Consider the following 24,750-nt stretch of genomic DNA (forward strand, 5'->3'; position numbering starts at 1 on the left):
CCACAGAAACGGCTTGAATCCTCGGGGATCAGAACGCTCCGAGGGAGGCACGCTGCCCTGGGCGGCCTCTGGGGTACAGCCTGGGATACAGAGGTGCCGCCCGAGAACTCCCACGTAGGGACCCACATAGGGAAGGGTAGTCCTACTGGAAGAGGGGGAGTCTGGAGGAAGGTCGAGGGGGACCGGGCTGGAGGACCGACACCTTCTGAGGTGATGCGCCGCTCTCCCCCACCCGCTCGCCCCAACCTCGGCCAGGGGGGGGGTGGGCGGGGGGCCGACCCTCCCGGTTCCCGAGTTGAACACAGCTCTCTGCCTTCCCCTGCAACGCGGCCTGTGGGATCCGGGGTTGCACCGCTACCCCGATCTTCCTCGTAAAATGGGGGCATCACCCCCAGGTCATCGTGGGGGTGTCTGAGGCACTTCGGGTGACGTGCTCGGTCAGCTCCCAGATGAAAGAAAGTCCCAGTGCAAGGGGGGGCGGGCTTAAGGGGCCGTCTACCCCTCTGCCGCGGGCGGAGCAGGGCCCGGCGTCTTAAGGCTTTGGCCCAGGGTCCGCGTCCACTTCTGGGAACGGGATTTCTGCAGCGAGGGGTGTGCTTGGGACTAGAAGCTCAGTCGTCCTTGGTTGGGGGGGGGGGGGCGGCAGGCAGGCTCTGGGACACGCTGGGTCTCTGCTGGCGGCTGGGCCTGAAGGGCGGAAGATTTAGGTGCCTGGGCGAGTGGGGGCTCGGGGTCTGGCGGGGCCGGCGCCTGCGGGGTTGGGGGTGCGGCCGTGTTCGTGGGCGGCTGTTGCGCATGCGTGCGCCGGCCTGCGGGGCCGGCCGCGTGGGCACCCTCAGGGGCGCGCCGCGTGGCCGTGTGTGTGTGTGTGTGTGTGTGTGTGTGTGTGTGTGTGTGTGTGAACGGAGGCTGGGTCCACTTGAGGCTCTCTGCGCCCAGACCAAGTGGGTTGAGCATCCCGGCGGTGCCACGGATGGGCGAGCTGAGCTCAGGGAGTGAAGCGAGTTTCCCAAAGGCACGCGGACGCGCGTGAAGGCAGGACACCGGCCGGCGATCTGAACTGTGCGCCCCATCCTTCCGGGAGGGCAGAATGGGAAGGGGGGAGGCCAGGCCCGAGAGAGCCAGACCGCAGACTGGGGTGGGGCCGCCCCCCCCCCTCCAAGCGCCGAGCCTCGGGGCGAACCGCCAGCTCCCCACCTGCGGCACACCCCGAGCTTCACCCCTCTCCAGCCCTCGGGTTCAATGCCGCCTCCTCCCAGAAGCCTCCCGGGTCCCTTCCCTTCTCCCCGGCCCCAGCCCCTGCCCTGAAGCGTGAGCTCGCGGCCCTCCTCTGAACGCGAGCGCCGGGCCCGAGGGGGAAAGGAACGGGCGGGGGGAGAGGGGAGCGGGAAGGGGCGAGGTGAGAACCGAGGGGCGGGGCCCGAAGGCCGAGCCAGACTCGGAGACGCCACCGAGACGCCAGGTGAGCGGGGCTGGGGGGCCGGGAGGGGGCGCGGGCGCCGGCGGGCAGGGTGGGGGCGGGGCCGGAAGGGCTGCGGGGAGGGGGCGGGGCCCCCGGGAGGACCGCGGGCGGCCCGGGTGCCCGCGGCCGGGGAGGGGTAGGGGCCGCTCGGCGCGGGGCGTCCGCCGGGTCCCGGGAGCCGGCGCCGTCGCCGGTCCCTGCTCTCCCAGCTCGGGCAGCCCCGAGGGACGCTCGGGCCCGGAGAGGGCACGAGCCCGGCCGGAGAGGCCCGGCGGGGTCCGGAAGCGAAATGGCGAAGCCGACTCGCCGCAGCCCGACCCGGGCGACGCAGGCCCCGGCGGGTCGGAATCCGTGCGCGCTTCCAACGGCCTAGGTCGAGGAGACGTCTCCGCAAAGAAAGAGCGCGTTTCAGGGGGCCCCCGCCTCCCCGACTCCCGCCGGGGCCCATCAGAAGGGGGGAGGAACCACTTCCCGGAGAGGGGGAATGGAACAAAGCGGGGCCCGCGCGCGGTCCGCGGGGAAGGACGCGAGGGCCGAATCCTGGCGCTGCTGGGAGGAGCGGGGAAGGAAAGGCGAGAGACGCAGAGGCCGAGGCCGGCTAACTCGGGGAATCGAGCGAGGAGGGAAGCGCGCAGCCGGGCAGGCGGAGAGCCCGGGAGGCACCGCCGGGGTCGTGGGGGTCAGCAACTCCCGCTGGACCCCAGCTCCCCGGGGGGTTGGCGAGACCTCGGGGAGACCCGCAATTCGCGGATGGGGCGCCCAAACCTCGGAAGCCCCTGCGGGCACCTCTCCGGCTCCCCACCGGCCGCTGCTGGGGCCTCCCGCCTGGACCCTCACACCCCCGGGGATCCGGGAGCTGATGCCCTCAGAGGGGATGGGGCGCACCCTGAGGACTGGTCTGTCTCGAGGGATGGAGCCCCAGGCTCATGGGGGGCGGGGGTGGGGTGTCTCCTGCCCAGCCATGGGCCACCCAACCCGACTCTGCCAGAGTCTGGAGCGCTGTGGTCCCAGGGACGCCGAGAGCGCCAAGAAAGCACCGGGAAACCCACGACACCAACGCGGACCGGAGAGACCGCAGCGGGGCTCAGTCTGCCAAACCCGCGGCGGGGTCGGGCCCGGGCGGCACAGGCCGCTGGAGGTTGCGGTCCAAGGGCGGCGCCAGCGATCCCGCCGCCCTGCTGCGTCCAGCCCTGGACTCGGAGGCCTCCCCGCGGAGGTGATCCCGCGCGCCGGTGGGGAACCGGAGGGGCTCCGGGACGAGTGGGGAGGGGTGGAGGCAGGGAGGCCTTCGCGGAGAAGGAGGAAGGTTTGAGTCCGAAACGCTTGCAGAGATCGAGCGCGCGGGTTTTTAAGTGGCCGTTCGCAGCAAGCAAGGGGGGACAGCGCGCAGGGTGTGAGCCGACCGAGGTCAGACCCCTGACGGGATGAAAACGGGCCTGCAAGGGAAGCGGACCCAGGACGCGGGGCACATGCCTGTGATGTTTCCCCGATCGTCACTTCTGAAAGCACTCTTATCGTGGAAGGTTTCAAATGTAAAACAAAGTAGAGGAAGCCTTAAAAAGAGCCCCCAGGTCCCCACCCGGCGGTTAACAATCACGGACTCCGGACCAACCCAGCGCTGTCTGTCCTGGCTTTCCTTTCTCCTGTGTAATTACTTTGTTTATTCGGTTGCAATATTTGTAAGCAAACGCAGGCGTCACAGCATTCATTGGTAAACACGTAAGCACAGCCTTAACCGGGAAGAACTTTTTAAAATTCACCGTTCGGCCGTCCATCACCTCACAATAAATCCACAACGTGGCCGTGCACTCGGAGGCCGTTGACTTTTGAGGGTGAAAATGCAGACAACATACCATGCGTCAACCTTACTGCGACTTCCAGATAATCAGTAAAAAGCACCACTCCTTTAATAATAAAAAAAAATCAAGCCAACAAAAACGGAGGCCAGCGGTTTGGGAAGCGGGTGAGGGCGGCACCGCCAGGCACGCCAGGCGGTGGCGAAGCCACACGCTGCCTCCAGGTTCTTGATTTCTTTCTTCGAGCCCTTGTCTCACGGGTCCGTCCAGATTCAGAGCTCAGCACTGTCACAACAGGATAGACCCCTTTCAGTCCACCTGGGAGGGGCCGTCCCCCTCTCCCCGACAGGGCAGACGGCCTGCAGGGCGAACCATCTTGGGGACCCGGCTCGATTCACGGAGTCCAGCACCGCTTCTGGCCAAAGGATTGAAGGAGGCCAGACCCCGCTGCCCAGTGGGACCCCCCCCCGCCCCGCCTCTCCATAGGCAGGCAGCTTGGTGGTCGCCCGCCCTGGCCACTGGAGGGGCAGAGTGGCCAAAGGGAATTATCCAGATGATTCGGACCGGTAGGAAGGCAGATCGGGATGCCGCCCGAGTATTCGCACAAGCAGGGAGCGGGAACCCCAGTGCGGAGCCCCAGGGGTGGGCAGCTGAGCTCCTAGCACAAGGTGGAAGGAAGAAAGTTGAAGGGCCCCATGGCTGAGTGACCTCTTGGGGTCCCTGCCCCAGCATCTCTGCCCCTCTTGGAACCTAATTTCCCCTTCTGAGAATCGCTTGATGGGGCCAGAAAGCCACTCAGGATGCGTGGGAGGGAGACACCTACAGACACGGGAAACGAGAGACAGACCAGGCTCTTGCTGCCTCCCTCTTGACCCCAGCTGACCAGTTCCCTGCCCCTTCTGGGTAGCCGAGTGCTGGGAAACCTCCCACATGGCCAGGCCAGGCTTGGGGGGAGGTGGGGAGGCCACAGGCCACCTCTGACCTGATGAGAAGGGCCCGAAGGGGATGAGTGGGAGGCGCTGGGGGGGGGTGGGGGAGGACAAAGGCAGGGTTCAAAGTGCAGGGGGTGGGGAACCGCCCACCAGGAGGGCATTGCCACCGTGCTCACCACGCCCTCACCGGGGCTCTGGGGGAGGGGGCCTGGCGTGGCAGGGCACGTGGGTCACACAGGGCAACTATCTGGGGAGAAACAGGGCAGGTGCTTCTGCTTCCGGCAGGTCTGGCTCTATGTGGGTGGCACATAGATGGCAACTCCACGCTTGCCTTTGACCCAAGGAACGACCCAAGCCTCTGGTAGAATTTCCCGATGCCCCTTCCGAGGTCCTGGCGCGCCCGGGGGTGGGGGGTGGTGGGGGTGGGTTCTGGTTCTCCACGTAGCTCTTGTAGGGCCCAGGCAGGGGGCCGAGAGGGGCTGACGGCCGTGGGTCACTCCCCCAGTCCCACAGCAGCATAGGCCCCAGATGCCGGAGGAGAGTGCCCCTGTGGCCTGGGGAACCTTGACCCTTGCGCAGCTCAGGGAAAGCTACGCCTTTGCAGGTTAGAGACCACCCTCGTCACACAGGTCTGTCAAGAGGAAACAGGCCCCGGAGAAGAGAAGGGATTTGTCCAAGGTCACTGAGCGAGTGGGGCGGGGCCAGGTGTCCGGACCCTGCTGGCCCTGCCTGGGCTCAGGGACTCTGCCAGCCGGAGCCCCGGGCGGCCCAGTGTGGCAGGAATCGGGCCTCGCTTTAAGGAGAAAGTGAGGTGAGGGGTTCCGGAAGAGGGGGAGGCAGGTATGGCAGAAAGGGGTCGAAGGCATCCGTCTTCTGTCAGGAGCAGAGCCCAGGAGCCCCGGTGATGGATGCTGCCGGAACTTCGGGCAGGTGCCTCCCCAGCCTGGTCCCGCGCTTCCCGGGCTGCGTGCGGTTTGCCAGTGGTTTGTGCCATTCTCCCTGTGACACCCAGGATGCCGGTCGCTATGGGGTAGAGCCAGCTTCCCGGAGCCCAGCCGGCCTCACCCCGGCTCGGATCCAGAAGATCCGGAGTCTGTAGGGCTCCTGGCTCCCGGCCCTTCCCGCACAGCCAGCAGACAGCCCCTCTTTCCACCTCCCGGCTTCCTCCGTCCAGAGGAAGGGCCCACAGGCAAGGGAGCCTCTCGACAGCTCAACCTTTGACTGTTCCGGGGAAAGACACAGCCCTTCTCTCTGAATCCACTGCATTTGCGGCTGCGACAGCGGGAGGCTGGGTGACCAGGTGGAGGCTCTTGCTTCCTGGTGGGCAGAGGGGAGGTTCTGGACGCGGGGCACCTGCACTCTCCTCTCCCTCCCCCCCTCCCCCCCACCCCCGCTGGGACTGTGGTTCCGACCCACACGGCCCAGTGGTGAGCAGCTTCCGACGGACCACGCCAGCCACAGTCAAATCAAAGGGTTGCAGGTTGCATCGTGCTGATAACCCCTCTGACTTGTAGCATTTGCGATCTAGAAGTCCCCTGACCTTGGCGGTCCCTGAGAACCATTTCCTCTCTGTACCACGGAGAGGGTGCCGCGAGGAGCGCCAGAACCCGCCCGGTGCCGGCCTGGCGTGTTTAGGGAAAGAGCACGGCCCTGAGGCCTCTGTGGTGCGGCTGGGTCTGCTGGCGGAAGGCTGGTCGCATCCTTTGGAGGACTGGCAGCCATGGGTCCACTGGCTTCAAGAGGCCACCACAAAAGCAAGAGAAGAAGAGAGGGCAGGGACCCCAGGGGGAGCCTGAGGCAGGAGCTCGGAAGCCTGCAGCGGGCAGGATGGGAGGGGGAAGGAGGGGAGATGGAGGGACGGTCTGTGCTGCTCTTGCAGCAGCTGCTAGGGGCTTCCTGCCCCCCACTGCCCCCTGTGGCCGCTGACCGGACCCGGCCTTTGAAAGTAACTAGCAGCAAATTTGTTTTCTTGAAGCGGATCCTGTAAGTCCCTTCCAAAGTTGAAATGAAACCTAGTTTGGAGAAAAGCAGTGTGGGCAGCTTCCCCACGCTAAGCCAGAGGAGAGTCAGCCCAGGAAGGGCTGCAGGGGGGCTCAGGTGGCAGCTGGGAATGCACCTGGGGGGCAGGGGCTGCGCTGGGTGAGGGATCCCGGAGTGTCTCCTGATGCCCACCCCCTTACGCTCTGCAGGCACCACGAGCCCCAAGGCACAGACCCAGAGGGGGCACTGGCTGCCCCTGCAGGAGGCCCCACTTTCTGGGACCCAGCCTCAGGGAGCTGGGAGCTGGGGGCCGGGAGCTGGATGGCAGGGGTAGACAGACAGATGGACTGCCAGCCCAGGGAAGATCCCGGTGGCGCCTTCTCCCGGGCCGTCTGTTGCCTCCGCGGAGGGAGAACACCGAGCCCCTAGTGTGGCCCGGATGCTGTGTGTCTCAACCCGGGAGGCTGAAGCTGAGGGACAGAGACAGGTTTTCAAGGGGACCGGACTCTGTTACAGAAGTGACCCTCCCAAACACCCTCACAGGGGACCCTGTATTCACCCCGAAATCCGGTCTTGGGGGGGGGGGTGATGGAGGCTGGCGGCCACCGTAATGCAGGCTATTGGAATAAGCTTTGTTCAGAGCCCATCAGCTCAGTCCCCAGCTTGCCAGAGCCTGCGGATGGCCCAGGGGCACAGGCAAGCTGGAGAGCCGCGTTTGCCCCCTGACCTTGCTGGGACTGGGTTTTGTTTGGGCCGAAAGAAGAGCGGGTATGCCAGCCGTGATGGTGCCTCTCAGAGCTAGTGCAGGAAGGGGAGTCGGATGCGGGAGCCACACAGCCGGCAGCTGCTCGTGCCAAAGGAGAGTGCCAGCAGGTGCTTCGACTCATGGCTTCGGGTTCTGTGGAGGCCCCAGGACCCGTGGGACACAGGATGCTCGGTGCCCTCGCCCTCCCCACCATGACTTCCCCTGAGGTCCTGCTGGGCCTCCTGTTCCGGGGGAAGTCCCCAGACCTGGGCTCCCGAATTGCAAAGAGCTCCAGGAAGGAGGGACAGGCGCTTCTGAGGGGGCCCCCGCCCCAGGGACCACACAGCGGCAGAAAGCGTCCAGAAAACGTCCCTTTTATTCCGTTACGCAAATAAGTAGATTTGTTTTTAAAAAAGTCTTCGCCAGAAGAGCTGGAGGCCGCAGCCCGGGAGAGGAGCTCCTGTCCGCCCCGGGGGCGCAGAGCAAACAGTCTGGCGAAGGGCCACCTGGCGGGGTCTTCTCCCCGGCCCCTCCACATGGGCGCTCTCCCTGGGGCTCCCCTCTGCTGGGCCCACTGGCAAGGCCATGAGGCTGATCACAGTCCTCCCGAGGCCTGCCGTCTGGGCTCCACGCGGTCCTGGGAAGGGACGTTTGTGTTGGGGGAGGGGGGCGGCGAGACGGGGAGCGGTGGCTTCCAAGCACCTTTGACGGCCCGTGTGCCTGCTTCGGACTGGGCCCGCGCTGGCTGCGAGCGGCTGAGGCCTGGCCTGTGGGGCTCCGGGCTGCCTGCCGGGCGCACTGCCTCTCCGTGATGCCCTCTTCCCTGCCAGGGATCCGGCCTATTTGGAAGCCGCGGTCGAAGACACCCCTGTTACATTCTGCACGAGCTTGGGACAGGACTCGGGCCAGGGCCGCAGCCTGCCACGGGGGGCAGAGGGGCCCTCGGAGCGCCCCGGGGGTCCCCGGCGGCCACCCGCAGTGGGCCCAGCGGGTGGGACTCACACCAGGCCGGGCATCTGCGCCCGAAGGAAGGGCACGGAGGCGGCCGCCGGGAAGGCCGCCAGCGGGTAGGCGAGGGCCCCGGAGAAGCCGAGCAGCGGCGGGGGCGGCGCGGGCGCGGCGGGCGCCAGCGGGAAGGGCAGCGCGGCGGCGGGGGGCCCGGGGGCAGCCGGGGGGCTTTCGTGGTACAGCACCGGCACGCGGACCAGGCGCTGCGCGCCCGGCGGGGACAGGCTGGCCGCCTCCAGCTCGGCCGCCAGCTGCCGCTTCCACTTGTTGCGGCGGTTTTGGAACCAGATCTTGACCTGCGTCTCGGTGAGCTGCAGGGAGGCGGCGAGGCCGGCGCGCTCCGCGCTGCTCAGGTAGCGCTTCAGGTCGAAGGTGGACTCGAGCTGGAAGACCTGGCTGCGCGAGAAGACCGTGCGCGTCTTCTTCTTGCGACCGCCGCCCACGCCGACGCCACCGCCGCGCCCCTCGCCCGCCGCGGCCGGGGCCTCGGCCAGCTGCGCCGCCTCCTCCGCGCCGGCCGCCGGGCCCCGCGCCGCCAGCTCCGCCGCCTCTCGCTGCACCGCTCCCGGCCCGGGGCCCCGCTGCCAGGCGCCCTCGGCGCGGCCCATCTCCTCGCCCGTCTCCGGTGAGTCCCGGTCGCTGGCTGCAGGGGAGAGAGGGGCACACGGTCGGTCCCGGGGGGGCTGATGCCCAGCCCCAATCCCTGCGGCCGGCTCCTCCCCCCACGGGCTCGCCCACAGCTGCAAGCAGGGAAGCACTCCCTGCGCAGGGCCCTGCACCCCGCACCGCACCGGGGCCCGCGGATCTCACCCAGGGGGTGCAGAAAGAGCCGGGAAGAGGTGAGCTCGAAGACCAGCAGGCTGGCCAGCTCACTGTCCCTCACGAGTGCACACCCACAATGGAGAACAGAGGAAAGACGAGGAAAAAAAGAAAAAGGGAAAGAAAGACACACAAAAACGCAGGCAGAAACACAGAAAGGAGAGCGACTCCCGTAACCACTGGCTCCCTCCGCTCTGAACCACGGAAAGGCCTTGCAGGCACAGCAGGGCCGGAGGAGAGATGTCCTTCCGAGGCGCCTACGCACTGGAAAACACACGGGTTCCCTGACTGCCCAGCACCCAGGCCCGCACCACGCGTCCCAGACACAGAAACAGACTTGCAGTGACCCCTCCCCGACCACTCAGAAACTGACGCAGCGCTCCCCGTCCCGCCTGCACAGAAACATCCCAGGACCCAGAACAAACGAAAGCAGACGATCCCCCAGACCCCAGGTGACACTGGCGGGCCACTCACTCCCCATTTCCTGTACCCCTCACCCAAGTGCCCACAGAGACAGACACGCCCGCCCTCCCCCCAGTCCTGCTCAAAGGGAGCACATACAAATGGGGCTCTGCCCAAGCACCCAGCAGCTGCACGGCACCCCAAGCCTGTGGCTTCGGGGTCACAGAAGGCCACAGGGTTCCTGAGCTCATGCTGCAAATTCTGAGCTTCACCCGAACTCCCACAAGGAGATGCCCCCCAGGGCTGACAAGGGGTGGTCCCTCCCAGGTGAGGGGTCGCCCCGGGGGCCCAGGCGCTTGCCCAGAATCCAGGCCGACTGGCTGGAAATCGGCAGCGGCCAGCCTGCGGGGTCCCAGCCGGGCCCAGGCCTGCTTCGTCCTCCGCCTCCCCTGGGCCTGAGGCTCCCCTGCCAAGGCGTGGCAGGGGGGCAGTCTGAGCGAAGTGTGGCCCCGCCAGCCCTGGGAAGACAGCGGGGTGGCCGCAAAGTGAGGGTCTGTAAGGCGTGCGAACGCTGCTGGGCTCGTGTGTGTGCTTGGCCATACCCCTGTGCTCACAGAGGTGTGCAGGTCCGCGTGTGCCCCTGGCCAACCCCGGTGTTGTGAGCTTTCTCGGTGCTAGCAAGGAGTCGGGTTCCAGGCTGTGTGCCACTAGATAGTGCAGCCTCTGCCTCCACCCCCTCCCCCGACACCCCAAGCCCCCAGACTCACAGAGGCCCCATCGCTACAAGGCACCCGGCCAGGCCTGCCAGCCCCGGTGGGAAACCTGGACCCTAACCCGCATCGCACGAAATGGGGAACCACCTCTCCTGGAGCTGCCACCGGGCCGTAGGCGGAGATGAAACTCTGGGGCAAGCTGGGGGACACGTTTCACCCTGCCAGATCTTTTCAGAAACACTCACGGACGGGCACTAAATTTGGTCACCTGATTTCAGGGAAACCACTGAGACCTGGTCCAGCGTAAGTGAGAGGGGTGGGGACCCCAGACTTTCTGGGTATGGGCTCTGAGAGGTGGGTCCCTTTGCAAAACGGTCTCTCCCACTCCAGAGAGGGGCTTTGTCCGAGAGGTGAGAGGGGTCTGGCCCACCTACCCCCCAGCACACACTAATGGATTTCGGAGCAAGAGCCTGTAAGAGTCCACAGCTGGCTTTACGGTGTGTGCATATATGTGTGTGGGGTGCTGGCCAAGCCTGGGGGCCAGAGCTGGAATGACTTCCTGGTGTTCCTCCCAGGGGTGTTCCTCCAAGGGGCAGTTCCCCGCGGGGGCAGTGACCCCGGGGAGAGGGGGCAGGACTCGGCGGGGGGTGGGGGGGTGGGGGGGGTGAGTGGCTCTGGGGCTGAGAACCCCCACTCCCAGCCTCTGAGCCCTCAGCGCGAACAAAGACGTGGAGGGGGAGGGGTAGCAAAGGAAGAGAGAAGAGTGGGACTGGGGGCTTCCGAAGGGGCGCCTTCTTGCCTGGCACAGCTGCGGCCATGGTGCCCGGGAGGACCAAGGCCAAGGCCCAAGCAGCCCAGGCCCTGTCTGCGGCTCTCTCTGAGGAGATGGGGCAGTGGGGGCACAGATGCTCCTGCCCGTGTGTTCAGCACCCCCCCCACCCCCAGTCAGTGGCTCCCTCTGCTCCAGCCCCCTTCACGTTGCCCCTTCCGGCTCTACTTGTCTCCCCTTCTTTTGCTACCCTCCCGTCTCTCCACCGAAGCCAGCGGGTTCTGCTGTTAGGACTTCCCTTCTCCGGGCTCCCCTCTCCCCACACCCCTCTCCTTCTTCCTCCGTCCTTCCCTCTTCTCCCATCCAACCTGTGCTTTCGTTCTCCCCCGTTCTCCACCCCGCTTCCCTCGCTCTTCGTCCACTGCCTGGTGTCCCCGGTCCCCAGACTCCACGGGCTCTCCAGCCTCCCTGGGACCCGCAGAGTCTGGCGATGGGTGAAGCCCGAGCCCTGCAAAGCCTTCTCCCCCGCACGGGGACCCTGACCCAGGGAGTGGGCCCCCAAACCCGCCCCCACCAGGGGCTCCGCTGGGGCCCCGCTGCACACAAGAAGGAGGGTGGCCCAGAAAGGCCTCCGACGGACCCAAAGTCCCCGAACACACCGCCCGGCCCACCCCTCCCGGCGCCCTCACTCACTGTCCGGACTGAGGCCGCCTCCGTAGCCGCCGTGCGCCCGAGGGTACCAGCGCGTCGCGCCGCCGCAGCCCAGAGCGTAGGGCGGCCCGGGCCCGGGGGGCGGCCGGGGACCGAGGCCCAACGCGCCGGGCCCGAGCAGCGCCCGCGCCCGCGCCTCCCCGCCGGGCCCCGCGCCCGCGCGCAGCTGCCGCCGCCGCTGCAGCCGCCGCCGCCGCGCCTGCTCCGCGTCCTCGTCCTCCGGGTCGTCTTCGTCCTCCTCCTCGTCCTCGCGGCCGCCTGCGCCCTGGGCCGCGCGCCGGGCGCCCTTGGCCTCGGCCGCCAGCAGGTTCTCGATGAGGAAGGAGGAGGCGCGGGCCGGCGTGGCGCGCCCGGGCTCCGTCAGCTCGTCCGGCATCGCGGCCGCGGGCCCGTCGGGCTCTGCCGGGCTCCTCGGGGTCCCGGGCCCCGCTGGGGACAGGGGCGCGCGGCTCCCCCGGCGCACGCGCGGGCCGGGCCCTGCAGCCGCCGCCGGGAGCGCTGGCGTCGGGCCCCGGCGGGCGGGCGGGCGGGCGGCGGCCTCGGCGCGGGGCTGGGCTGGGCCGGGAGCGGGTGCGCGCCGACAGCCGGCCGGGCAGCCGCCTCGCTCGCCTTTCACGTCGCCGCTCTGGTCGCCGCCCGGGCCGGCCCCGCTGGGGGCGGGGAGGGGCGGGGGAGGGGCCAGCGGGGGCGGGGCGGCGCGGGCCGGGCGGGTCGCCGGGGGGGGCGTGGGGTGGGGCCCCCCGAGCGCGGCCGCGGCCCGGAGACGCCGCCGGGACCCGGGCGCGCGGGCGGTCGCGCGGCCGAGGCGGGTGTGGGGTGGGGTGGGGGGGCTGGGGGCGGCCGCGGGGAGCCCGGGCCGGGGGTCGCGGCCAGGCGGGCCCCGCGTGATCCGCTGCCCGGGCCCGCGCCGCCCCCGCGCCGGGGGTGGGAGGGGGCGTGGCCTCGGCCGGGCGGCAGCTCATTGGCCGCGGGGCCCCGGAGAGAGCCGTGCTGGCCAATCAGCGCCCGGCCACGGCCGTAATTGCCTCGCGGCGGGGCGAGCGCCGCGCTGGGCGTGAGTGAGTGTGCGCGCGCTCGCGAGTGTGGTATGTGCGGGTGTGCGCGCGTGTGGAGGTGCGTGTGCGAGCGGGGCGTGAAGACCCCGCGACTCCCAAGCACCCACAGAGGCCGGGCCACAGCCGGCTTCAGGGCTGCGAGGCTGCGGCCGGTTTCGGTGCCCACGCGTAATAAAATGTTTTCAGTGCCCCGGGGGGGTGCATGGAACCCTCTCGTTCCCGGGCTCAGCCTCTGAGCGTAAGGAGGTGTTCGCCCCCACCCCCACCCCTGTGGCCCCGCCCGCTGCGCGCCCGCTCCCCGGGAGGCTCGGGCCTTAGGAAGGGGGTGGGGGCGAGAGCCAGTGCCCCTGGCCGCTCAGGTCTTGGGGGGGGGGGGGCAGGCCCCATCCCTCACTGAGCCTCCGTTTCTAGACTCTGAACCCGTGGGGAGTCTCGTCCGGTTCCTGCAGCAGGGAGCGCGGCGACAGAAATGCGTCCCGGCCCACGCCGCCACCTCGGGGCTGTGTCAGCTCCGCCCGGGAGCAGGTGACGGCCCAGCCACCGGGTCGCAGCGCGGTCGCGCGGGTGGAGCCGGCTTCACCGGACGCGGGTTATCTCCGAGAGAGAGCTACATCCTGCCTCCCAGTGCCAGCCGGGGTGGCTCCTGTCCAACCGCGTGCTGCCCGCGTTCTCCCGGGACGGCTGCAGGCCGGCCCCCCGGCGCTCCGAGTTTCAGATCAGCCACGGCGGCCGGGAGCATCAACCCCATTTTCCAGAGGGGAAAACAGAGGCGAGGCGAGGAGAGACCACACCGTCTGGTAAGTGGCTCTGGCAGGCCTGAATTCCGGCGGTCGGGGCCTGGGGTCGGACGGGGGAGCGGAGTGGCAAGGCCGCGGAGCCGGCCCGGACGAGGCGTAGCCCGCGGGATTCTGCCGGCCTGCGGCCGCGGAGGTGAAACGCTGCGCACCCGTGTGCCTTTTCTGGAGTGCCTGCAGGAGCCGGCTTGCCCTGGCCCGTCTCACCAGCCCCCGGTTTTCTCCCCGCGGCTGATGGGAAGGACCTCTGGGGGGTTAGGGGGTTTCTGCAGCCTCAGGAACCAGATGCCGGGCCCATCTTCTCTGGCCCTCACATCGGGCCCCAGAAGGGGCAAAGCCTGGCAGTGACAGGGGCTCTCCCCAGCCTGGAGGCAGACACGGAGATGAGGGCTCTATCCCCCTTTTTGTAGATGAGGACGCTGTGCAAGAGTGGAGAGAGCTGGGGTCTCCAAGTATTACACTCTGGGGGCTCCCGGGGTCAGGGAGACTCCAAGGGGTCGAGCCGGAAGGGGCTGAGCTAAGGGGAGAGCTGGCAACCCCAGTCGTTTGGGAAGAGAAGTGCCAGCCGGGTGGGTGGGAGCTGACCACACGGTCTAATCAGAGGGCATTTCTGAGAGTCGGGGAAACTGAGGCCCGAGAGGTGCCCAGATAAGAAGACAATGGCTGTGGGGACGTAACCACCCACTTTAAGGGAGATGTCCTGGGCCCTCCTTCAGCACACTTCTCGAACCTCAAGCCTGAGAGGCTGGTGCCCTCACTGCCATGATTTCCAAGCGTGGGGGCTTCCTCCGGAGTCTGGGTTCAGTTCTCTCTGCTCTCCAGTTGTGTGGCCGGGGCGGGGGTGGGGGGCGCCCCGCGGTGACAGGCTGTTGGGAGGGGGGCTGGGTGCGCCCAGGCGGGGGGACCCAAGCCTCAGTGCTCTCTTGCCAGGGTCGCCCCCCTGCCTCTGCCGCACCGCCGGGTCGGGGACGGGCTGAAGGCGAGCGGAGGAGCGTGGGCCTTCTCGTGTCTCCCACACGGGCCTTGTGGGGGTTGCAGAAGGCGCTTCCCTGATGCGGGCACGGGGCAGCGGCGGGGGCGCCCGGCGCTGGGTCCCCGAGACGGTCACGACAACGGTGACGGCGGAGCCCCAGCGCGCGAGGCGGGCAGTGCAGAGCCGCAGTTGGTCGCCGCTGGGCCGTGGGGTCGGCCAGGGAGGCGAGAGGTCGCCCGCCGCGTGGCGCTTGCCCAGGCCTCCCGCCGCTGTGCACAGGGCCGGTCCCAGAGCCGGAGCGGAGGGCAGCCCTGCATCGAGGTGGGAGGAGAGGCCAGTTCTGAGGCAGGACCGTCTGCAGAGGCGGGAACCGGGGATCGCCACCACCGAGGCTGCGTGCGTTCAGACCCGCGGGCAGCTCTGAGGGGCTGGCCCTTCTCCGGCCCGGACGGTGTCCGGCGCTCCTCCCTGGGGGCACTGTCTGGAGACTGTCGCCACCGCCTAGGGCCCTGAGCCCAGGTTCTGGCGCTCAGAGGGCCAGAGCTCATGTTTGCCATCCCCTGTGGGCAGGCTCTGGGCAGAGAGACTCCTGGGGCACAAAAGTAGAGCGTGCCTGTGTCTCCGTGTCTGTGAGGCACCCCGCAGCCGCCCCCGCTTATTTCTTCTCTGTCTGTTCCTGTCCTTCCTTCCCCCTTCTGGGTCTCTCTCTCTCTCTCCCCTGTGCAGTGGGACCACACTGCGGTGGGATCCCAGCAAACCTTCCTAGAGGACGCCGGGTGGTCTTCTCAGCTGGACAGTGAGCAGGGGCTGTGCCCTGGCACCTGTGTCCCAAGTGCCTAGCTCAGAGTTGGTCGTCAACGGTGCCCTGCAAGGCAGAGACGCGGTCGTGGGAATAATCCCAGAAGATCCCATCGGGAGTCAGCAACCTGCAGCCGGTCTCCACCTGCTTTGTTTGGTCTTAATAAGCTGTTTGGGGAGGGTGGTTGGAATAATTTCAGGGAACGTCCACTGAAAAATTTTTTAATGTTTACTTAACTTTTGAGAGAGGGAGAGAAGAACGTGAGTGGGGAGGGGGCAGAGACACAGAGACACAGAATCCCAAGCAGGCTCCAGGCTCAGGCTCGGAGCTGTCAGCACGGAGCCTGACGCAGGGGCTCGAACTCACAAACTGTGAGGTCACGACCTGAGCCGAAGTTGGATGCTTAAGCGACTGAGCCCCCCCCCACCCCCCCGGGCGCCCCGGGAATGTCCACTTTTGAATTACAATTCGTCTTACTCGTGCTTCCCTCCTCGCTCACCCCTATCCCTTTGGCCTTAGCTCACCCTCATGCCCGCCACACCCCCACCCCGTGCCCTGTGTATGTACCTCCCCTGTCCCTTGTTTTCCCCCCTGAAAGTAAAAGTTTGAGATCCGTGCTGATCCGCGTGGCACGGATTCGTAAATCACTGGGTACTGACCCAACTGCCCTGCCGCCTTGTGCTGGTTATTATGGCTGCATCACACACTTGCCCCAAACTTAGGGGTATACAACAACCACGTGGGGTCCGGGGCTTGGGATGCCTTGCCTCCTGTGCATGATGTTGGGGCCTTGGCGGGAACACTCGAAGACTGAAACAGACGCATCTGAAGCCCGGTGGCTCATTCATCTGGGGCTGAGGCTGGGTCTCCTCCACGAGACCTGGCTTCCACACCACTTGGGTTCCCAGACCCAACGTGGAGGGGCTGAGGGGGAGGGAGAGGGGGGTGGGAGGGGAGAGTGAGGGGGAGGGGGAAGGAGGAGGGAGGAGGTGCAGGGGAGGGAGAAGGAGAGGGGTGGAGAGCCAGCCCTCCCGCCATTGTGCGTATCACGGGGAGGGGCAGAGCTGCCTGTCTTTCTGAGAGTGGCGTAGGGGTGCGTGCCCCCGGATGGCGCTCCCGGGTGGGGGTCTGGACAGATGCGCCATCACTCAGCACCTCAGAAAGACGGTTCGGAGCAGCCCTCCCGGTGTCCCTGCCCTCACCAGCACTTGCTGGTACCGACTTTCCTCTGTGGCCCTGTGACGTGTGTGTGTGGGGGGGGGGGGGGGGCGGGGAGCCAGGTTGTTTTAGGTAGCAGTTCTCTGGTTATTCCTAGCATGAGGTCGCTGCACACCAGGGGCAGGGGTGTGAAGGGGGACCTGCTGCCGGGGAGGAGAGAGCGGGGATGGGTTACAGTCGAGAGGGCCTGTGTGTGGAGAGCTAGAGCATAGGGTTCTTAGTTTGCAGAGCAACAGGGAGCCACTGAAGGTCGTATAACCAGGGAGGTGTCAGGGCTAAAGCAGAGCCGTAGGAGTAGCCCGGAAGGGATGGCAAAGTGGATGGGAGATGGCCAAGCCCAAGGGAGGGTCCAAGTGAGGGCAGCGGTCGTGCCAAGGGGCCCCGTCTCCAGGGTCCGTCAGCGGGTGTGGGGGGCCGAGCGGGGCCGCGGGCAGAGCCCCAGTGCCTCCTTACCGGCCTGTCAGCTGGTCTGCTCCCCACGTCACAGCCAGCGTGAAGTGTCCTCGAGGCTGTCCGGATGTGCAATCAGGCACTGAGCTCAGCTGCTGAGCACCCCCTCCGTGGCCATGGGCCCGACCCTGCCCCCGACACCCCTGCTGGGAAGCGAGGATAAGGGCGTTCACCGCGAGGGGCTGGTGGGGGAGATCATGGTGCTGGTGGGGGAGATCATGGTGCAGGCTGGTCTTTGGTGCGTAATCCAAATGTTTGCTCTCAGAAAGACCAAATGTCTGAAAATTATTCGGGCTGCGTTTGAGGCTCGAGCCACATCCCTCCTTGCGAAAGTCCCCCGTTTTAAGCACTCGAAAGAGGAAGCTAATTTTCGTAAGGCGTCAAGGGGATGGTTCCCCTCCCTGGGGTGGGAGAGGGAGAAGGAGTGGGGGGGGGGGAGGAGGGAGTGGGGGGAGGGGACAGCAGGGGTGGGAGGAGCAAGATGGCATCCTGGGCCCGTGGAGCAGTGGGGTGTGAGCATCACCCCACCAACCAGCGCTGCCCAGCCAGTCCTGAAGACACCCCCCTCCCCATGGAAGCACCTGGAAGGGGCCCAGCCCTTCCCACTGACAGCTCACGTGAGAGGGGCCACGTGATGAGCCAGATGAAAAGATGTGCCAACCCCTGTCCCCTTGGGGGGGTCAGCGGCCCTGACAGAGCCCCCCTGGGAATGGGGAGCCGTGCGAAGAGGCACCTCCATCTCCAACCGTCAGGGCCTTTGCGGGGAGCACCCGCCTGGGCCCGAGCCGGGCCGGCCCCCTCTGCTCACCCCTACCCCAGGCTTGGTGGCCGCGTCCTGTCCTGTCCTGTCCTGTCCTCTCTTGGGGTGAGCACCCACCTGATTCCCACGCCTCCCCCCGCCCCAGAGCAGACGCCCCCGAACCCTGGACCTTGCTGATAACTCTCACTCACGAGGCAGTATGTTTTCTCCCCAACGTTTTATTCTGAAAACTTTCAAACGTGCGAAAGTTGAAAGAATTGGCCAGAGAACACCCAAACGCCTACATCTAGATTCTTCCCGTTAGCACGTTTGCTTTTCCACGTCTGCCCGTCTATCCGGCCCTCTGTCCACCCGTCAGGTTGTTTTTTTTTTTTTCTCAGCGCATTTCAGGGCCATGTGAGAATGTGGGTCCCGGCCCTGCAGAGCGCCCACCGCTGGGACCCAGCGAGCAGCACTTTCTCCCACGGGAAATGCGCATAACCAGGCTCCCTGGGGCCGGAGATAATGTCTGCAAAGCTGCCGCTCCAGAAAACACTCCTTGGATGGACATGTCAGGGCTGTTTGGGAGCGTGATGATGTGTTGCACAGTTGCACCTGGCCGGATGCTGCCGGTTCCTGCGACGCTGTGGTCTCTGAGGCTCAGGGGTGCAGGCACGTCTGGGTCCAGTATGAAGGGGACCGTCCAGGGGAAGCAGGGCTTGGTTTCCTCAATGGAGCAGACTTGTGCTCAGAGTTACATCCCAGCCACTGGGGACCCTCAGACAGCTTGGGCTGCCCGTGACCTTGATGGGAAGTGACTTGGAGAAATGAGTCTGGAATAAGGGTGGGGACCACAGTGTGGGGAACCTCTTCCCAGGAGCTGGGGGGGAGTTTCTGGAAACCTCAGCCGGCCAGCGCCAGCGTGGGAACCCCACGGTCTGGCGGGCTCGCCCCTTTTGGTCCTGGAAGGGATGGCCCAGCAGGCCGCGTTTGTGCCCCACCCCCGTGCAGGGTGCCGGCTGGAGCCTCTTCCCAGGAGCGTCCCCCTACACTGCTCGGTGTCCCTGCCGCAGGGCCCCACCCCTCGCCCTCCCCACACACGGTAGTGAGTCCCACGCCCAGCCCAGCGGGTTCAGCGAGCACTTCCCGGAGCCCCAGCTGTGGGCAGGCCCCGTCTGGGGCTTCATACGTGTGACCTCACGACGCTCACAACCCCCCCCCTCCCCCAGAAAGACCGTGGGCAGGGCCGTGGACCACCCGGAGGTAACTCACTGCCACAGGCCACGATGGAGAACCACCGAGAGCCCACGCGGGGAGCTGGGTATGTAAATAGTACGGTGATTCCTCGCCACGCTGCCTCCTCCTGCAGCCTGGGATAGAAGGGGGTGCTCTCGACAGCGGACCCCCGCCTGCGGGAATGGGGGGGAAGGAAGCAAGCCGGAGCACAGAAGGTGCGAAATTGGGCCGAGGGGGGCAAGTACCACGAGGTCCATATACACACACCCCCCCACATAAGGTATGTTCGCTTATACTCCCCTGCGCCCACTTCTGTGAGGGGCTAAATCGCGTCCCCCCGAAATTCCTGTGTTGAAGCCTTAACCCCAGTGCCTCAGAATGTGACCCGAGCTGGGGACAGAGTCCTGAGATTTGGGGGCAGGTGTGATTAGTTAAGATGACGTCACACTGGAGTTGCCGAGCCTCTGATCCTGGTGTCCTTCTAGAAAGAGCACGCCGAAGAGGCAGACGCACGCACGGGGGCGGCACAGGGAGGACTGGAGCTAACGCCCACACCCCACCGGGAGCCTTCCGGGGATCGCGGCCCCGGGACACCCCCATCTCGGACTTCTGGACTCCAGAGCTGAGGGACAGTCGCTCTCTGCCGTCCTGAGCCCCCAGCGTGTGGCCCCCAGTTCCAGCAGCCCCCGCGTGAGTACAGCCTTGGTGTTTGTGGGAAGGGATGGGGGGGGGGGTGCTTGGGTGACGCTCCGTCCCGGAGACGAGGGTGGGACGGTGCCGGCTGTCCTACTCCTTGCACCTTGGCGCAATTTGGGTTTTGTGCCAGGTGCGGGCATTACTGAATTTAAACAAAGAAATGGAGAAAGACGTCCCCAGAGCGATCCCCTGGGGGGGAAGAGTGGTGACGGGCATCCTGCCGGGGCCACCCCGCGGTGGAATGGGGGGGGGTGTGGGGGAGAGGTCGGGGGACCCCAGGGGGGGCGGAGGGGGCCGGCGAGGTCAGGACTGTCGGGGCACCGAGCCCCCGACCCAGGGAAGCACGGGCCGAGGGAGTCCCCCGAGGCCGGCCCCTGGGCCGCACGGATGAGGGCGTCCCCGAGGGCCTCCCCCCCCCCCCCGGCCCAGACGAGGTGCCTGCGCCGCTCCCCCGGCCCTCCGGGGCCCTCACCCCAATCTCTTTCCACCGCAGAAGAACTTTCGTATCATATAAATAATACATGCCCGGCACGGAGGATCTGGAAATGTGAAAAGTCCGCGATGATGTAAAGGAGGTAATGCGGGCCATCTGGACACCCGCCACCCCGAGACCCGCCCCTAGGGCTCGGTGGCCCCCCGGCTTCTCCTGCTCCCCTTGGGGCGCACGGCCACCCCCCACGCCCCCCGCTCACTTCCAGCCACGCCCCGCACACTCGCCCCCACCCCTCACACACGCACACACACCCCTCACACGCCCACGCCCCATACACACACGCTTACACACTCAATCTGCTCCCGTCACACATCCACACGCGCACCCCCTCATACCCGTGCACCTACTCGTACGCGCTCACGTAATCTACAAGCACGTATAACACGCGTGCACACCCACTCTCACCCCCGTCCGCCCCCCACACTCACACCCACACGCACACCTCTCCCCACACACCCTCACGCATCTGCACACCCCTCCACGCCTCCACACGGCCACCCTCACAGCACGCCCCCCACCCCCGCACCCACACATCTGCCCCCTGTCTGTGCCCCTTGCACGCACAGGTGGACGCCCTGTCTGTGCCCCTTGCGCGGCCTTGGGCTCACGTGCATTCTGCCGTGGTCGCCCTCAGTGTCCGCCCCCCACACCTCGTGCCCCTGCAAACCCACGCCGCCCACCTGGGGGCACCTCCCCCCTCCCCCCTCCCCCCCGGACCCACTCAACCCCACACAGACCCGCGGAGACACAGACGTGCGTGGCGGCAACGGCAGATGCCCGAGGGTCTCGGAGTCGCTGTTCGACGCGGGCTCCGTCCGGGGCGTGGCTTCGTGCGCCGCTCGGCTGTCACCCGCGTGGCGGCTGCGCCCATCCCGTGGCGGGTGGGCCGCACTCTCCCCCGCCTTCCTTTCCACGCGTTGACCTAGTGTCCGGCTTCACGGGACGCTGGGATTGCGTCCTCTCCCGCGGGAGCGTGTCCCTGTCCCCTTAGGTGTGGCTCCCTCTGTGTCTATGGGACAAAACCCCGCAGCAGGACTGAGGGGCCCAGTAGCACGTGCGTGTGCCTGATACGCTTTTCCACCCTGCTTTTCCAGCCGGCTGCCACGCTTCACACCTGCACCAGCCCCGAACGGGGCGCCTCTCCTCCGCACCCCTGCCGACAGGCCGCGTACCTCCTTTTTCTTTCCTTTTTTTTTTGCCAGACGAATGGGCATACAGCGGCACCTAAGTTGAGGGACTGTCCCTGCCCCTCGCCTTCGTCACCCCCCACCGGGCCCCCTTGTGGGTGGACGGGCAGTTTAGAACCGGAAAGGGAGCACTGCGTTTGGAGTCCAGCCAGCGCACACAGCTGCTGTGCGCTGATGAGATTATACCTTCTCCTCCCTCCTCCTGCCCCCTCGGAGCCCGGACCGCCCACCCCACGCTCGCCCCCTCGAGCCCCGATCGGGTGACATTGCCATCAGCAGGCACCACTGCCCCCCAGCCTCCTAGCCCCTGGCCCAAGGCTCCGAGCCCCCCCACCCCCCCCCCCGGGGAGAGGCAGTCAGCACCCCGCTCACCCCGCTGCCCCGGTCCAGTGAGCCTTCTTGCCCGACGGAGGGGCGAATTGAGAGTGAATCGCTTCCCAGTCCTTCTGTCATCATCTGCCCTCCAGCCTGGGCTGCTCCCGACCGTTCGGCCGGGACTGGAGGCTCGGCCCCGGGAGACCCTACCGACGCCAGCTCCTCCTCGTCCGAGATGCTCTCCCGCACCATGCCGCGTCTCACGACAGGGCCTGCTGGGAACATCCGCTCCGCCCTTGGCAGAAGCTTGATACCTCAAGTGTGACAAAGATTTTGAAGGAGAGGAGGCTCGGGTTTCCTCCCTGGCCCCGCCCGAGCTCCATGGGGCTATGAGCCCCCGCCGCCCCCCCCCCCCCCCCCCCCGCCACCAGCATTCCTGTGGGGGCGCCCGGCCCTGGCCACACTACTAAATCACAAACTGGGCCCCTTAAAACAACAGAAATGTATTGTCTCAGAGTCCAGGGGGCCAGAAGTCCGACATCGGTGTTGCTGGGCCGAAATCAAGTGTCCACACGGTCGTGCTCCTCTGGGGCTCTAGGCAGTGATGGGCTTGTGGCCGCCCTGCCCCACCTCTGCCTCTGTCTTCCCTCTGTGTGTGTGTGTGTGTGTGTGTGTGTGTGTGTGTGTGTGTGATCTCTGTCTCCCGTTTATTAGCATAGCGTAATTGCATTTAAGGCCCATGTGGGTAATCCTGGATAATCTCAACATCCTCGACTAATCACAGCTACAGAGACCCTTTTCGCACCCAAAGTCACGTGTGTGTGTTCTGGGATTAGGACTGCCGTCTCTGGGGGACGTTATTCAGCCCACGACACCACCTACGTCCTCACCAGCCCCCAGTGCGGCCGCTTGGGCCAGGGTCCCTCCACACTTACCGGGTACACCCGTCGTCTGCTCTTTGGGCCTGGGGGAGGCAAGCCAGAAGGCGGGCTTGAAGCCACGCCCGGACATCATCCTGGAAAACTAATTCAGAGGGAGGGTCCCGAACAACGGCTCAGTGTAGAATCTTCCTAACAGGGGTCATCCACCTGCTGCTCGCACACCTCTCCTAACAGGGAACTCACTACCACACAAGATCGCCCACCACCTCTTTCCCTGCTCCTGCCATCCCCTTTACTCACACTCGTGAGGATGAACAGAAATATGGGGCCTCGGAAGCCGGGTCCCAGCTTGTGTGAGCGACGGTCTGTGAGAGCCCGCTCGCTCCGAGGAAGAGGAGAGATCCAGGCCGGTGCACACACACGGGGCTGAGGCAGGCTGGAGCCAGGCTGGCCGTCCAGGGGAGTGTGTGTGTCTCTGGAGAGGAGCTGTGGGCCCAGGGATCCACTCCCTTCCTCGACAAGACCCCGTTTCCAGTGTCAGACAAGTCACGCTGCGGCCGCGTGGTTGGGATCCCGTCTGGCCCCCTGCACGTGGCTCCTGCTGCTGGCTTCTCCCCGGGGCTCCCTCCTTGGGCTGAGCCCACGCGAGGCTGGCCAGAGTCTGCCTGGGGACAGCCGTGTGGATTGGACACGCAGGGGTGGGCAGGGAGGGGAACCCCTTGGTGGCGGGGAGGGCGCGCTGGATTGCTGGGCCCCCGCGCCCATCGGGTCGGACGTGCGGCTCACCTGACTTCACACGACACCCCAAACCCGTGCCGTCGAAGAGCGTCGGGTGATGGCAGCTTTCCTGAACGCTTCATGCCTGAGGGGGTGGGGCGGGGTCCAGTCCTGCCTGCGCCCCTCAGTTAGAAGCCTCTGTCCACGTGCGCGCCCCTCAGGCTGACAGCAAGCCCGACGCCGCGCCCCGCCGTGCCGTCCCCTGCGCCCTCACCCCTCCGCCGGGCCCCCAGGGGTGTGGTCCTGCCTCCTGGCGGGTCTCTAACCTCACCCAGTGCCCGCAGCCCCCGTGCTTACCACTCTTCCTGACGGGTGAAGCTTCCGGCTTCTGTGGGGCACCCCAAAAGGACCAGTCCGGCGGGGGGCACGAGGTGGGAGGCGGAACAGGTTGTACCGCGTCCCGGCTGCAGGCGGAAACCAGCGGCCGCCGCGTGCAAGGCGGGGCCTGGTCCTCAGCCCACAGTGCCCCCAGCGGCTCGCGGCACAGCGACAGTGGTTTGCAGAACCAGCCGGAAAGTAACTCCCGAATAAATGCGTCCAGAAACAGCGAGGGTCCAAATCGCCTTACATTACATTCCCGGGGCCAGGGGAGGACGTGCTAAAACAAAACAGCTTCTTGGACCCGAATCTCTAAATAAACCAGATTTTGCTGGAATTCTGCAGCGCAGAGGAGGTAGGCACCTAGGGCTAATTTATTCTGAAAGCTTAAAAAGCAGAAAAGCCACGCAGGGGCTGGAGGAGCGGGTCCTGTCCCAACAGCACCACCTTGAGGACACTTCGGGAACTGGCTCGAAGGAACACCCTTCCCGGCCGAGGTGTGCGAAGGGGCGCTTTCCCCCTCAGGACCGCCCTGTGTCCTCACACCATCCCTACGGAAAAACACGGTGCGGGAGGGGTCCCGAGCCCCAGCGTCCTTCTCACCCAAGCTTTGTGACCCAGCACGTAGCCACGGAAGAACAGCGTCTCCCCCGAGACCCAGAATCCATCAAGGACGAGGTCGCCGCCACATGGGGCCCAAGTTCAAGGCCAGCAGCAGCCTCGGCATCCAGGGGAGCCCATGTTTTGTTGGCTGTTTCTGAGCCCGCGGTTAGCGGAGGCGGCCCGCGGCGGTGGGGGTGGGGGTGGGGGGGGGGGAGTGCCCAGCCTGGCCGTGTCTGGTACACGTTTCAGTGGAAATCTCACTTTCATTTCCTCTTCCTAAAACCAGAACCAAGGTGGAGGGCAGAGAGCCCTCCACGGTTCGTGGGTTCGAGCCCCGCGTCGGGCTCTGTGCTGACAGCTCGGAGCCTGGAGCCCGCTTCGGATTCTGTGTCTCCCTCTCTGTCCCTCCCCCGCTCATGCTCTGTCTCTCTCTGTCTCTCAAAAATAAATGTTAAAAAAAAATATTTTTTAATGTAATTCCCAGACAGGGGCCGTGATCAGACCCCAGCCGCGCCCTCCCCCTTCCACCGAGGGGAGGAGCTCCTCTGGGAAGTCTGTAAGGACAGACCTTCATTTAAGGCCTGCAGAGACACCCCGAGGTGGGTGTCCCCAGGGCTGTGCTGAGCTGCCAGGGTCTCAGCCCTGCCGCCCTGCAAGGCCAGCTCAGGGTCTCTGAAATCAGCTCGGCCCTTGCCCTGCGCGGTCCCGGGGGCTGTCCTTCGTGGCGGACCAGGATGCCACAAGCAGCCGTTGTCCGGCCTCAGGGTACTCCACGCCCAAGCTCGGGGCCCACAGCCCCCTTGAGCCTCAGTTTTTTCAGGGGGATGATGCACCTGCTAATGGGACTGACCCAGCCAAGCCGTGCAAGTGGCAGCAAGG

At 66.4% G+C, this 24,750-nt stretch overlaps 1 protein-coding gene across 1 annotated transcript; it reads right to left on the reverse strand.

Moving 5' to 3' along the window:
* Positions 1-7,913: 7,913 nt before the first annotated feature.
* On the reverse strand, positions 7,914-11,713 carry HMX1 (H6 family homeobox 1). The gene is made up of 2 exons (XM_042934072.1): positions 11,320-11,713; positions 7,914-8,566 (listed from the first exon to the last, which is right to left on the reverse strand). Exons 1-2 carry the CDS (start codon positions 11,711-11,713, stop codon positions 7,914-7,916), a joined length of 1,047 nt encoding a protein of 348 aa, XP_042790006.1.
* Between the last annotated feature and the right edge of the window lie 13,037 nt (positions 11,714-24,750).

The sequence above is a fragment of the Panthera leo genome, chromosome B1 (assembly GCF_018350215.1).
Source record: "Panthera leo isolate Ple1 chromosome B1, P.leo_Ple1_pat1.1, whole genome shotgun sequence".
In the NCBI taxonomy this organism is placed as follows: domain Eukaryota; kingdom Metazoa; phylum Chordata; class Mammalia; order Carnivora; family Felidae; genus Panthera; species Panthera leo.

Bases quoted from the DNA above. Each gene is read 5' to 3' on its own strand.
- HMX1 (XM_042934072.1), bottom strand. From the start codon at position 11,713: ATGCCGGACGAGCTGACGGAGCCCGGGCGCGCCACGCCGGCCCGCGCC. The intron at 8,567-11,319 runs GTGAGTGAGGGC...TCTCCCCTGCAG, and splicing joins AGGCGGCCTCAGTCCGGACA to CCAGCGACCGGGACTCACCG.